Source organism: Macadamia integrifolia, chromosome 1 (assembly GCF_013358625.1).
Source record: "Macadamia integrifolia cultivar HAES 741 chromosome 1, SCU_Mint_v3, whole genome shotgun sequence".
NCBI lineage: Eukaryota > Viridiplantae > Streptophyta > Magnoliopsida > Proteales > Proteaceae > Macadamia > Macadamia integrifolia.
In genome coordinates this window covers 14381669-14396744 of record NC_056557.1, presented here as the reverse complement: position 1 = coordinate 14396744, position 15076 = coordinate 14381669, and the positions used below count along the sequence as shown (strand labels likewise).

At 36.6% G+C, this 15076-nt stretch overlaps 1 protein-coding gene across 1 annotated transcript in view; it reads left to right on the top strand.

The window, feature by feature from the left end:
* Positions 1 to 605: 605 nt before the first annotated feature.
* Positions 606 to 15076, top strand: part of LOC122080523 (bifunctional D-cysteine desulfhydrase/1-aminocyclopropane-1-carboxylate deaminase, mitochondrial-like) — a 15130-nt gene continuing 659 nt past the window's right edge. Inside the window, exons 1-9 of the mRNA XM_042647381.1 lie at positions 606 to 890; positions 1483 to 1548; positions 2000 to 2194; positions 2309 to 2419; positions 5081 to 5172; positions 9372 to 9464; positions 11987 to 12044; positions 12120 to 12233; positions 13067 to 13164. Of these exons, the coding sequence (XP_042503315.1) occupies positions 627 to 890; positions 1483 to 1548; positions 2000 to 2194; positions 2309 to 2419; positions 5081 to 5172; positions 9372 to 9464; positions 11987 to 12044; positions 12120 to 12233; positions 13067 to 13164 (1091 nt within the window). The 5' untranslated portion in view covers positions 606 to 626. The remainder of the gene's footprint in view (positions 891 to 1482; positions 1549 to 1999; positions 2195 to 2308; positions 2420 to 5080; positions 5173 to 9371; positions 9465 to 11986; positions 12045 to 12119; positions 12234 to 13066; positions 13165 to 15076) is intronic.

Genomic DNA, 15076 nt, shown 5'->3' with positions numbered 1-15076 from the left:
CCTTATGACTTGCAAACTAGATTTTTTTTTCCCCACAAAGTAAAATCTATTGGTTAAGGTGTAAAATTCATGCCTGCACCGGCAAGCTCGACTGAGAAAACCCAAAATCCGGTTGGCCCATTCATTAAATGCTACAGGCTTAAGCCTGGTCTAGCTAACATTTGATCATTTCCAATGCAAAGGTGCTCCCGATGGGCAATTAGGACCAACCAACTAATAGCTTGTCTAACCTGACATATTTAAAGCCCATTTAGAACTCATCTAATGCCCATTTATAGCTTATTTAGAGCCCCTTTACTCAGTCCAACATATTTAAACCTCGCCTAAAGCCTATCAGGACATGTGTGACATTAATCCATTTAAGGCCCATTTAGATTTATTTATTTGTGGTCAATTAAAAAATTAGGAACCATGCCTAACGCATGAGGATCGATTACTACATGTGGATCATGGTGGAAGGTTTTAAAATGGCATGGGGAGGCCCAATTAGTCCAAATTTGCTGAGATACCTTTTTTTGCAATGTGGTTGGATCTACGTAGAATCTACTCCAGCCGTGAATCATGCTTGGAACGAAATTAGAATCGACTATCGAGTATCGAGATGAACGAACAAAACAACTTAGCAAATGTCAGCACTCACCAGTCGCCAGTACCGTTCGATGTTGAGCACCTATTCTGTGTATCTCCGCCCGGCCACCGGCTTATTCTTTACCAGATCGCTTACCCAAAGGCAAAAAAGCCTCAATCTCCAGACGAAGCTCGCTTGCTCCTCAATGGACGGCCAAAGTTCCAATTCGAATTTCGGGTTTCTGGTAAAGAAAACTTACGATCCTCCCTCGTGGGCGTCCCATCTCAAGCCCATCCCTTCTCACATCATCGCCCTTGGACATGTAAGTTTTCCTTTTTTATCTGAAGCAATTATGGTTTACACTCAGATTGATTTTGATTAGATCATTTGAACTTCTTGACCCATATGTTAATGTTAATTCATTCTGCTTCATTGTAAAGAAAATCGATTAGTGGGTGAATTATCAGAAGATTATTGCTTTTAAGTTTGAGTTGTTGAAAATCGTGGAGCAGACAGTAAGGACTCTTGTGTTCTATATGAAAACGCCAACAATGGATGGTGTTAAAATGGGTTGTGTTTTATTGGTTTGAGTGATTATAGTGATCTCAAACTTGAAGTACTAATGTGAATCTCATTGTAATTGGTGGTAGAATTTGGGTTGCATGAGTTATCATCCAATACTGGAAACAAAGTTTTAAGATCTGCATCAGGATACCTATTTAAAAGCTTTTAAAGTTTAATTATGTAAACATTTATCATCTTCGTACAATTGAATTGGACTGATTAAAAAAATGGGGTTTTCTAATTTATAAAAGAAAAAGCATTTCCAAACTGCATTCTTTGTATATGAGTAAGCTTTTTAAATTTTCATGCTTAGTCTTGTTTCTGATCGTGACATTTTCTTTCCTCTTCAGCTTCCAACTCCTATCCACAAGTGGAATCTTTCTAATTTGCCGAAGAATACGGAAGTGTGGCTGAAGGTAGGCGTTTGCGTTACTTGCTTTTGAAGTTTCCAGTCTTCCTAACGTGTAGCCAAAAAGTAGCTTCTGTTTAATTCTATGATTAGCCCATTTTTTCTCAAAGGCATATGCTTATGTAGATAAGGATTGTCTTGGATTGGTTTACTTGATGAATGGAATTATTTTTTATGTAGATTTTTTTTTAAATACTAGTTATCGTTACGTGCTATAGACCAATCATGTGAATGCTACAGATGCTACAATTCATTTATTCCGATTACTTAGTGTAAGCCTATCTTTTGATGTAGATGCCTGAGGGGATCTTAATGGTTGGTTCTACCTTGCCTGCTTGTGCAACATGTGTTGCCGTATGGTTACGGCAGACCATTCCACCCAGAAGCTCTCTTAAATTTTCTCCTGTTATCAAACATTATTTTGATTTACACTGACAGAATGATCTGGAATTATATAGCGTGATGACCTTTCAGGAATGCAATTGAGTGGTAACAAAGTCAGGAAACTTGAATTCTTGATGGCAGATGCCATTCAACAAGGTGCTGATTGCATTATAACGATAGGAGGCATCCAAAGCAACCACTGCCGTGCAACAGCTGTAGCTGCAAAATACTTGAATCTTGATTGTTATCTTATTCTAAGAACTTCAAAGGTTCTGCTTCTTCCCTTCCTTGCCTTTTCTTCCCTGTCTATATGACTATCACGGTGTTTGTTCTTGATTCCTTAATTATTTGATTACTAGAATTTGTCACCCAATATATTGCAGCATCTAGTGGATGAAGATCCCGGATTGGTGGGCAACCTTTTGGTAGAGCGTTTAGTGGGAGCAAATATTGAACTTGTCTCAAAGGAAGAATACTCTAAAATTGGGAGTGTGGTTTGTCCTCCCCTCTTACCATATTTTCCAACTCTGATATTTCGTTGAGGTTTAAATATGCAACTTGGATATTTGTGAGTTTTTATTTTGAGATTCTGTATGGGTGGCTGGAGGCTTGGGTTGTTGAATTGTTTCTTTTGCAGTGGGTGTGACCTTGTTGTGGGGCTACCTGTTTGCTTTAGTTTTTTCTGGTCCTGCTGTTTGTTTCTTTGGGTATTTATGGAGTCCTCTCCGTGATTGTATTGTCATATGCTTTCAATTTTTGATAAATTTCATTGTTTGATAAAATAAAAGGGATAAAAACCCTTTACAATATGAATCTGATTTGTGGACTTGTACCCTTGGAAACTCTGATCATTTTGATGGTATCGTATTATATTGATGATTGACCTGTATGCTTTTGAATATGATCTTTTCCTGCTACGTTAAACAAGTCCTAGCAACTCATTTTAAGAACCTATAAGAACTTAACTGGTAAATAATTCGTATTTTCAGGAAAACACTTTATAGCGATGGAACTGCAGAGATATTGATATTCTTATGATTCTTTACAGTGTCATTCTGCAGGGCTTAAAAATCTTTCTTCTGCTAAATGATCTTCCTTAGGGTTGATATTTAAATGATTATTTCTTCTGGAAATGGATCTTTTAATTCTGGGCTGAGATTCTTCGCTTCTTGTGGGTTTGTATGGTGATTGAATTATATGTTGCATATGGTCATCAATTTAGAGTGTCCAGATGTTGGGCCAGAATGTGTTTTGGATGCAAGCCAGAATTTATACTGTTTCAACAATCTCCGGTCCCAACAATGATTAATGTTAATCACTGAATTGGTTGTAAGCATCTTGCTCAAGTGAAACGTTTAATTTGGTGGATAGGTTGTTTACAAGCTGTGAGGAGTAAGTTTCTGTTATTCCCAATCCCAGATGTGGCCTCTATCTGGATGATTCAGATTGAGTACCATGTATATGGTACTTATTTAATTTTTCCCAATTGCATTGGAGACTTTTGACAATTGTCCATCAATTTCAGAGCTTTCGGTTCTAGGTCTTGGCATCATTCTGTGGTCCTCACGTCTAAGATTAGTATAAGGTTGTATGTATGACTTTTTTTTGCATAAGCTTCTTTTAGAAAAAAATTGAATTAAATAAACCTAAGAAGCACTCTCATCCAGGAAACCGTCATAAAATATTTACCTCAAACTGAAGGCCACATCAATACTGAATAAAAGGATAACTTTGTTTCCAAAACCATTTTTTTATTTCTCAAGATTCATTATTTTTAAGATTCCTAAGTAGTAATTTTGTCACTGTTGTTCCAAAGTTATGGTCAAGACAATTTTGGAGACAAATAACAAACCCGAAATAACTTTATTAATCTTCCCCTTGTGGAATGTGGACACAGATTTCTTTCTTTGAATACTTCAACAGAGCCTAAATATCTGTTTAACATTCAACAAATATGAAGCTAAACAACAAAAAGATGCATTTTTCAAACTTCAAGAAGATGGAAATTCCATTTTAGTTGTCCTGGCAAACAAGCTTGATCAGTCTTGAGTAGTAGTAGAATTCCAACTTATGTTGCTTTGAGTCTCCTCAAAAAGGGATCCATCCGTTAGATGGATTACTAGGAGACTTCCTTTTGACATATGAATGAGGGTTCTACAAGCTTAGAAAGATTGAAGATGCTGTGACTTACCTTTCTTCTCAGTGTCACCGTTTTAAGCGAGGGTCTTGAAGCCCTGTTGTCCTCAAGAGTTGTCCTCTCAAAGTGTTGTGAATCCAAGGATGTATGCGAACGTGTCTCTGGTTTAGTGAGGCTTGGTTGTTTATAGCCCTTCAGGCTTGAGGTAGGTGGAAAATTCTGACCTGTTTCATAGCCGATCCTTGCTTTCCCCGTGGTGGAGAGTTCTTCTATGTTCTTTATGTAGACTGATTTGTTTGCTCTGGACTTCTCAAGTTGACATGTGTGTTGTAGTGCACAAACTGTCTTTGGTTCTTGGGTCAATTATGTGTTCAGTGTAATGGGACGGCTCTTTACATATTGTGTATCAGACTTTAACTAGAGGTAGACCTATGTGGTTTGCATTGAATTGTTTAATTTGGGCCCCTTGATTTGAAGATGCAAATTGTCTTTCACATGTACTTGAATGGATGCTTTGCTTTAAAATTGAAATGCCTATAGTTACCTTATAGGAGAATTAGGTATGAAGAATATTGTATCATTAGGTGTGCTTCTATCTAATTTTGTCAATGCATACCCAAGTAATAACGAACTATAGCCCAATTATCTGGTTTGTTTAGCCAGGCATAAAAATTTATAATCATTAACTACCTGATAATCAAGTACTTCATACACAGTTTTAATTGTTTAGCCTTTGATTGGCATATTGATTTGATCAGTTGATTTGGCTGCTGTTTGGACCTGCATTTCTGTTCATTCTTTTGCCAACACCTTCTTGAGCTATTTCATGTGTTCTCAGCTATACGGGGTGCTAGAACTGGGAAAGTCTATTGTATGGTTAGTTCGTTTTGTATTAAACATTGGATGTCCCTTATATGTCAGATGTGCAACATGAATTTGTTTTCTTTCACAGTTTCCCTTTTTGATATAACTAGGCTGCTTGGAGATTTCAGACTCTGTTATTTTATCTCCATCTCAGGCTCTCACTAATGTGCTAAAGGAGAGGTTATCAAAAGAAGGGAGAAGGCCATATGTCATTCCTGTTGGTGGATCGAACGTTCTAGGAACCTGGTGAGATAAGCAAAATTATGTCCATAACTTTTTTTTGTGTGTTGTGTATGTGTGCTTTTTTTTTTTTTTGGGGGGGGGGGTGGTCGTTGTTGTTGCTATATTTCCTTACATTTCACTATTTGGGTCTTTCTTTCCCCTTGGTAAATGATTCAATTTGGATTGCTTCAGGTTTTTTTTCTATTACTTACATTTCATCTAACTCTATGTTTATGTTGCATACTTTGGTTTCTAGTGATGTAAACCTTTTGAACAATGTGTGTTAGGTGTCTTCCATCTGAAAACTGGACATGTTTTCTTACGGTATTAATATGAAGCTGAGCTTTTGAAGATTGTCCCATGTTCCCTTACCTTGTAGAGGTTTTAGATTTCATGTCAAGGATCTAAAGTAATAGAAAACTATTTGGATATACTGATGAGTGATGGCACTGAAATGAGTGAAGAAAAGGTGAAGAGAAGTACAGGGAAGCGTCTGACTGGAAGAGAAGTAAGGAAGTAGAAGAAGATGGAGAAGGAGAGATGGAGAGAACAGTGGGCTGCCGATTGGAGAGAACAGAAGTCACTCCAATCGATAGCTTTACCTTTCTTTATAATCATATAACTTGATGTCCAAGTTACAGTTATGACATAATTACATATATATGCCCTTAACTTACCATAAAACTGAAATAGAGTCTTGTAAGAATAATGGTACCTTCGCCGTTACTAAACATCACCACACTAAACCACACCATAATAGTGTCACCATTATAATAAACTCTTTGACACAGTTAATTAGTCTAAGATTTAAAAACTTCGAAATGTGATTCTCTATTATCTATCAAGGAAAAAAAGGGTTTCTCTATAAAAGGGCTATTAAGTCTTAACTAGGCTATTAATCACAGAATAACTGATATTATTATATGTTACCATGCAATAATAGCCTGGATGAACATTTTGGAAATTTGAAGGGCAGTTCAAAGTTCAAACAGATATCTCCTGGTTTTGAAACACTTTAGGTCATTAGCACAACTCACCCGAGAACTTGCTGGGGTGATCGTCCAAGGTAAAGCAGATACTTCAACCGAATTGTAAAAAATTCTCCTTTGGAGCCATTTTTCTGAGGGGAATTAAAAAGAAAAAAAATTCTCTTAACAATTTCATGCTATATATCTGCTTGGAGGCATGAAACATTGGTACATATATGCCACTGTGTTACCTTGTCAGAAACTTCTGTGATTTTGACATTAAAATGTGTAATTTATACTTAAATTGGAGGCTGTGAATAATTTTCTTTTTCAAAATACAAATACAAATTGAATGTGACATTTGCACTTGCAAAAAATAGGCCTAAATTCATAGCTCTGCCTGATGGTAATGCACATGTAAATCTGACTTTCCATTGTTGAATTTGTCAATAAAATGTTTGCTCTGCAGCTTGAAAATGTCTATGCAGTTTTCACTTTTCAAATTCCCACCATCTTGGGCTCTTCATTTGAAAGAATAGTCACAATACCAATTTTATTCAATTTCTTGATAAGATCATCTCTGCATAAAATTAGACCAGGTTTAAGTGGCTCCCACTATTTCTTTTGTTCCTAAAATATGGTTTAAGATTTGTTCATTTGGTACCACTCATATTCAAAAGTTTGACCATTTAACAGTGCAGCATTGCGTACTGGAAGAAGGGAGGAAAGTGATGTAGATGCACACCCATGGACCAATCCAAACCCATCTGGGTATCCAGATGGAGATGAGGCCGATCCATATTTGGTTACTTGGTCTAGTAGGATTTTAGTAAATCTTATTTATTTGGGAATATTATGTAATCTTTTATTTTAAGTAGCATACATATGGAGATATTAGTTTCTTAATTTATTTCAGTTTTTGAGATTGAGTTAGTTTCCTAGTTTCGTTTTAAACTAGTTTCCTTTTAAGATTTATTTCCATGTTGGAGTCTTTTATTTGCCTATTTAATATATTTGTAACCGATGGATTAATTAGAGAATAGAATGATGAATTGAGTTTTGAGTGTTGAGAGCCTGAGGGCTGTGTGTATGATTTTTCTTCCCCCCCTTCTTTGTGCGATTTCTCCCTATCCCTGAGCATCTTAGGGAATTCTTCCCTACCCCTACCGGCCCTCCATCAATTGGTATCAGAGTTGAAAGATCCCCATTCCCTTCTTCCTTCCATCCCTTCCTTTCCCCATTCTCTGTTTTGGTCCTACCGTGACTGAGAAAGCAAAAAAAAAAAAAAAAAAAAAAATCCCAAAAGGCCTGCTGAAAACTCCAACCCTAAATACGCTCCTTTCCTCCTCCCTTCGATTCCACTAACAAGATTCCCCAACCGCCTCCTTTCCTCTTTCCGCCAGAGCAGTGAAAAAAAAAAAAGAAGTTTGACGAAAGAACGAATCAGCCGACAGAAAGCATGAATCCAAAAAAAAAAACAAAAGAAGAGAAGGCGAGAAGAAGAAAGAACAGAAGACAGAAAACAAAAGAAGAAAGAAGAAAAGGAAGAGACGCAAGAAATAAGCAGCAGGAGCAGCAGAAAGAAGAAAAAAAAAATGCAGCAGAGAGAGAAGACAGAATCAGAAGACAAGAAGAGAAAGAGAAACAGAAGAAGAAGAACAGAAGACGAGAAGAAGAAAGAACTGAAACAGAAGAAGAAGTAGAAGGAGAGGAAACGAGAAGAGAAGAGAAGAGAAGACGAGAAGAGAGAGACACATACTTGGTTCACTACTTCTCTCCATCGATTTCCCCTGTTCCGGCTCCAACAAGGAGAAGGGCTGCTTCGGTTTACGGTGAAAACCCCAACCCTACGATCTCCTTTCAGTTCCTTTTTTTTTTCTTTTAATTCTTTTGAACTCCCAATATTACTCCTCTTTAATTCTTTTTGTTTATTCCCATACTACCCCTTCCTATTGTCTTTTATCCCTCTCTATCCTATATTCTTATTTAATTCCAATTCTACCCCTGCCCCACACATGACTTCCTTTGTGACTTAAATTGAACTTCCTATATTTACACTTCTGCCATCCCTGGAAAAAAAAAATTCTGCCATTGCTCTTTAAGCCTCCTTATTTACCATTCTGCCACTCACTCATTGCTTTGAGTATCCATCCATAGTGATTCCAACAACCTAAGTGATGGATCTAGACCTTTTATTGGATATCCGTCAACAAATGCAATTGATCATAGAGAAGCTTGCGGACATCAAAACCCGAGTACAACCTTCAACTATGTGATCTCAGCCGTTGAACAACAGGTAGACGAACCAGAAGATGAATCGCCAGTGATAGAAGATGAGATGGCACCGTTGAAAGTTGAAGATCAACTTGTGGAAAAATTTAAGTCGGTTGATCTCTTCAGTGAACCGATCAATTTTATTTTCCCGAGTCACTACTTCACCAATGAACTTCGAGTCGTGGATTTCATATCATTCAATCATTGTTTTGATGGTGACCTCATACAGGCAATGATAGATGCTGATTGATTGGTATTGATTCTCCCATTTTACACAACTCGTGGATGAGTTTTTCTCAACATCGGGGGAGTTGATGTAGATGCAGATGTGGCCGATCCATATTTGGCTACTTGGTCTAGTAGGATTTTAGTAAATCTTATTTATTTGGGAATATTATGTAATCTTTTATTTTAAGTAGGATACATAGGGAGATATTAGTTTCTTAATTTATTTCAGTTTTTTAGATTGAGTTAGTTTCCTAGTTTCGTTTTGAACTAGTTTCCTTTTAGGATTTGTTTCCATGTTGGAGTCTTTTAATTGCCTATTTAATATGCTTGTAACTGATGGATTAATTAGAGAATAGAATGATGAATTGAGTTTTGAGTTTTGAGTGTTGAGAGCCTGAGGGCTGTGTGTATGATTTTTCTTCCCCCCCCCTCTTCTTTGTGCGATTTCTCCCTATTCCTGAGCATCTCAGGGAATTCTTCCCTACCCCTACCGGCCCTCCATCAAGAAGCATATTAGAATGCATTAAAGTGTAAACCTTCTCATATCTGAATAAAGCAATGCTGATTTTGTGTTCAAAAGTGTTTTGAGCTTAAAAGGGAGAATCAACTGTGTTTAACATGAATCATAATTGTTCCAAATGATTGACAATATGTTTTATTTTGTTCCTGAGACACTAGATGCCCATATTGGTTTATAATTAGAGGTTTTTATGCTCTACAAAACACTAATTCAACTGGTCTTTCTCTTTTCAGGGGTTATGTTGAAGCAATTAGGGAGATTCAGCAGCAAATTCAAACTGGACCTGGCAAAACAGAATTTGATGACATTGTAGGAGCTTGTGGCAGGTTTTACTCTACTTTTCTAATTAGTTTCCAATGCTGACTTGGAGCTAACTTTTCAACTTATATAAGCACCTTTTTATAATTCCTAATATGTATGTCTAATGGTTTAACATGTGATTCTTGGTTAGCGGAATTACTGTACAAATTTTGGTGTAATTAACTTAGAAAATAATGCGAAAGTTGGTAAATTCTCATTTCAGTGTATAAAGATATTTATAACTATATTGTCTGCTCAAAGGGATGAAAAAGGAACTAACAAAGTAAAATCTTGACAAATACAACTAAAGTCATAAGTTTTATATGAAATCCAACATACTGGTAATGACATGTACATGAAAATAAAACCATTATTCATTTTGCAGTAGTAGCTCTGGAGTTTCTAGGTTAATAGCTTAAATCTTTCAAAACATGGCACGAGTTTGAAATGATAATTTTTGGGTACATTTCAGGATGCAATAGAGCCTTGAAAATACTGTCAAGTTCACTGACTTTATGTCTGACTTGGACAAAATACATCCAACATATGTATTATTTTTCTTTTCTCATGAATAAATTTCTCTTCATTGTTGTTACAGATGGGGGAAAAAAAAAAGGGAAAAAAAAGATAAACATCCTAGGTATTATTAGGTGTATGATGCAGATTAATCACCAAAAAAGGCTTATTTTATTAGGATAAAGCCTAGGGTTGGGTTCCATACATGTTGGGCCTTTGATCCCATGTGTTTTGAGTGTAATAGACCACTTTTATGGGTCTAAAAGGGGAGCTCTAAGATTGAGTACGGGATTACTAGTTAGTTTCCCTTTTTCATTAGTTTCCTTTTTAGTTGGGCTTTGATGGGGTTAATTAGTTTCTAATTTCAGTCATTAGTTAGTTTCTAAATTCAGTAAAAAGTTAGTTTCCAATTTCAGTTTTATTTAGTTTCCTTTTTCATTAGTTTACAATTTCAGTTTTTTAGTAACTACATGTTAGTAGTTTTAGTAACTTAGATTTAGTTACTTTTGAGTTGCTATTATTTGTAAACACCTCCCATCATTATTATAAATAAAGGAGAGGGCTCACATTAAGCCCCATGATTTGATTAATGAAATAAAACTTGCTTGCTGGTTGCTGCTATGCATCTGCTGGGTAGACTGTGTGTTTGATCCATTCGACTCCTTGCAGTGGGAATCCCAGGAGGATCTGCTACAAGTGTTTTCTTCTTCTTCAAGCTATTTTCTTTTCTTCTTATTTCTGGATTTTCTTATTGTGGTTATCTTCTTCAATTTCCCAAGTAAGTAATCTGAAGTTTCTGCAGAATTTTTCTGGTTTTTAAGAGTTCCAGATTCTTCCACCGACCTGTACTGATCTAAGAGACTAGCCATCAGATGGCTTTGAAATTCTGGTCGAGTGATGCCCTTGCTGAATGGGAGACTCGATCCAAATTTTAGAGGGATCTGACCAGGGGATTGAAACTTATAGGAATTCTCCCTGTTCTGTCCGATTGAAGTTCTGCCCAGATTTTCTTGTCTAATCTGTGTTGAAGTTGACTGCTGCCATTATCCTCCAATGGACTGGACCTTCTAATTAGTAATCTGAGTTGATTATATACTACTTAATATTCTGCTATTGAATTTCCTGAAGCTGTTAGGATCGATTGCCAGATTTCAGATTTTCTGGTTTGGTTTATCTGTTCCTGTGATGTTTTGTTTCTGATCGTGCCTTATTCAATTCTCTATACCTGCTATTGGTTAGTGTTAGTCTATTCGTTGGTGTAAATTCTGTTTTCAGAAATCCAGCTCCTGGATTTGACAATTCTGGTTTTCAAGGACTGTTGATTGATTACTTCTGGACTGTTGTTGCTGTATAATATTGGGTGGTTATGGGTTGTTCTTTGGTCTAACTTTCCTGCAGTTTTGGGTCTAGTTTATTTGCCAAATCTAGTCCTACATTACTGTTTGTCTTCCAAACATGGGATGGTGTCTACTTGTCCTTTGAAGGCTTGTTTTTCATCCTTAGAGCAGATAGGTTTATTGTTCCTTGAACATGGGATACACTTTTCCCCATCTTAGAATTTTCAATCATTATTAAAATTTTATAACTGAAGTTCTTTCAGATATGTCTAAGATATAATATACGTGTGTGTGACTGAAATTTTTGAAGTTGAATAGAAAAGATGAAGAAAGAAGAGAGATTAGTTCATCGAGGAAATTTTGATGTAACATGAAGCTCAGTTCTATAGAGTGGAAAATCACCTCTCCGACTGTTTTATTGCTGTTCTCCATTGTAAAATAGGGTTACAGATCTCTGGAAGTGGACCTGGAATGTGTCTACCACTTCCATCATATCCTCCCTGTTCCTTACTTAAACCCCTACCTACTGTGAATGGCACTGGATTTGTACTTTTTGTCTGCAACTTTTTTTATGTCTTACATATGTTTTTGTCAATGGTGGAGTATGTAGTTCATATTGTAATGTAGAGATTATATTGTTTTCTGAATTTCATGTTAACTTTAATCGTCTTATGTTTCTGTTCTGCAATTTTTAGTGGAGGGACCATTGCTGGTCTGTCGTTGGCAACGTGGCAGAGTAAATTAACCACAAAAGTATGGTTTGTTCCATTTCTTAGATGTTAATTGGCTCCCCTAAATATCTTCACTAATTAGTTAGTGACACCATAGGTTCATGCATTCTCTGTTTGTGATGATCCGGATTACTTCTATGACTTTGTTCAAGGCCTACTGGATGGACTCCAAGCAGGTGTCAGTGCACGTGATATAGTCAGCATTCAAGATGTGAGTTAACAACGATTTTCATGTTCATCATAGTATGTAGGGCTATAACTTTCTATTTCTTTGGATGGGCAAGATTTTTTCTTGAGGCATCTGTAGTGTTTTAGTTTTACATTAGGCTCTCTCAATGGCCACTGAGGAAAATTATGCCCTTGTTATTTTTTATATCACTGTCAGGGGTACTCTTTTGCTCAGGTTTAAGGACAACCTTTACCATCTCTCTTTAGAACAGAGAATTGAAGGTTTTTGTGCAGCTTCAATAGTATGTTCCCACTATGCTGATAGTTCCTGCATTTCGAAGTACTAGCTGCTTTATGAGAATTTTAATGAAGGTGTTTTTCCATTTACTCACTGTTCAAGTGAGTTGATACCCACAGGCCCACCCTGTGGGGTGAAAGCAGAAGTCTGATCTTCAAATTTCCCACAATGCATCCAATTTTGGTACATGCTCTGTTCCCGTGGTTGAGATCCTTTCAAGGATTTTTAGTTTGCCTTGTACTATCCTAATGGAGGAAAGGGGATCAGTAGCAGAGTCATGCCTTTAGAATCTAAAAAATTGTACATGACAATATGTTTTTTGAATTATATCCCAGTGCATTAATTTCGTTGTTCCATCCATCCTTCTCCTTTTTAAACTTGTGCTTGTATCTCCCCATAGTTAAGAGAATGGGATCTGGCTGATCATAAGCTTTTATAATTGAAGAATTCCGAGGGTCCAATCCCAGTCTATCCTGTCAAGAGGAAAGCCTCTAGGCACTAGGCTAGTGATGGTTTGGCATTTCATTGGTTTTGTTCTTGTATCCTACAACATCAAGTAATATGTTAATTTGTCACAGGCCAAAGGTCTGGGCTATGCCATGAACACTGCTGAGGAACTCAAATTTGTTAAAGAAGTTGCTGCTGCTACGGGTGTTGTTCTTGATCCAGTGTACAGGTGTGGCGAATATCTACTTCTGTTCTTTATTATTTCCTTTATTTCTTACCATTTAGAGGTGGTGAGTAGGGCTGGATTTTGTTAAGGGGTGGAATCACCCATTATGGCATACAACTCATGCACCAGTGCCCAATGTTGAGCGTCATCTGCTGTATCATTGTTAGGGATTGATTTATCAGTAATTGGTAGAAAATGAATGCAAGTGGGTTCAAGCTAGACTTATTTGTGATTATGTGTTACTATGCTTGTTTGAGTATTCGCTGCCAGCACATGCACTGTGTGATGCTGTCCATATATGCTTGAGTCAAATGCTTTTGTTGCTTTTTTTCCTTTGATGAAACCATGAGGTCATTCAAAAGATTGATGATTGAAAAGGACTAGAAGCTAAGGTGAGTCAAAACAACTGAGGGGAAACTGTATTTTAACAGTTCCCATACAGTTTATGCCTAATGCACTGATGTTCTATTTGCATGTCTGATTCATAATGTTCTGTCGTGAAATTTCTGAGATCACTCATATGCTCCAGCCCTCTCTTTCAGTCTATCGTTTCATGATCCAGAACATGTGAAGGCTTCCTAGACCAGATGTGCAACAGGATCTAGATCAATATTGCACTTCAACTATTTAAAATCAAAATCGAAAGGAAAATCTCTAATTGAATTCACTGGTTTTGTATGTATTTTGTTTTTAAACCCCTTAATTATAGAAATTATCATATGTTTTTATTTCCTATCATTGAAACTTGGATAATCAATAATTTTCAAGAAGTCCTCTGCCTCTTAAAAGTAAGATTTTTTAACCCTTATTTTTGGCTTTCCTTTTTTATTTTTTATTTTAAAGATCTAATATAAGTTTCTTTATTACTTTTCTATTCATTGTTTATTGTTTTGTTTTTGTATGCTTTCAATTTCTAGTTTTTCATTTTTCCCTTCCTAGGCAAAGAGGAACACTTGGTCTCGTGGTGAAGGCATCAGTCTTCTGCACTTCGTATTTGAAATCCTGAGTTTTAATTGGCAGCCGCGACACCTCATTCTGAACTGTCCAAATATTCTGTTTGGTTTTATATGTGGTATATTTTGCTACTTCAACCAGTGGTCCCATTGGTTGGTATGAGTGGTCTGAGATCTGACTTTTGGATTTGGCAATCTGTTGACCAACCAACATTTCCAAAGGCTTGTTGTCCTTTGAGTTGTCATCACAACCTAGCAGTTATAGGCCTGAATGGTCTCACGACATTGTTCTATGGTATGTCTGGGTAAGAAAACTGGAATTTTGCCTTCTTTATATATATATATATATATATATATGAAAGAACGTGGAAAATGTGTATTTTATTTTTATTTATTCTGAATTATTTACATTATTTTTTTTGGTGTGTAAATAAATGTATTAAAAAAAAGGGGGAGGGAGATTACAACCCTGAAAGGGGAAATAAACTCTAGAAGGGTAACAAAAGCCCACATGGGCAAAAGACAGAAGCTAAGAAGCCCCTTCAACATCCAAGGCCCAAAGGGCTTCAAGACTCACGTCCAATATATCACAAAAGCCCACATGGGTTTAAAAACAAAGCAAGGAAGCCTATCCAAGGGTAACCAAGTCAAATCAGTGATTTTCAAGTTTTTAGTACTGGTTGGTTTGATTTCAGTTTCTTTTCTCAGTCCAACCATATGATGGAGAGCTTAGGTTCTGGCTGACTATTAAATTCCATTGATCCTTCTCTTATTATCCATTTCCATGTGGCTCCACGTGGGTATATCTATGGTCAGCCTATTGAAGTTGCCTATTGAGAGGTTCCTAAATATTGAAATGTGATGCAGTTCATTACACTTTTAAGGTACTAGTGCAGTAGTTACACACTTATACCCATGTCATAACTCTCTCTCCTTTTGATCCCAACCCCACCACCCCCCCC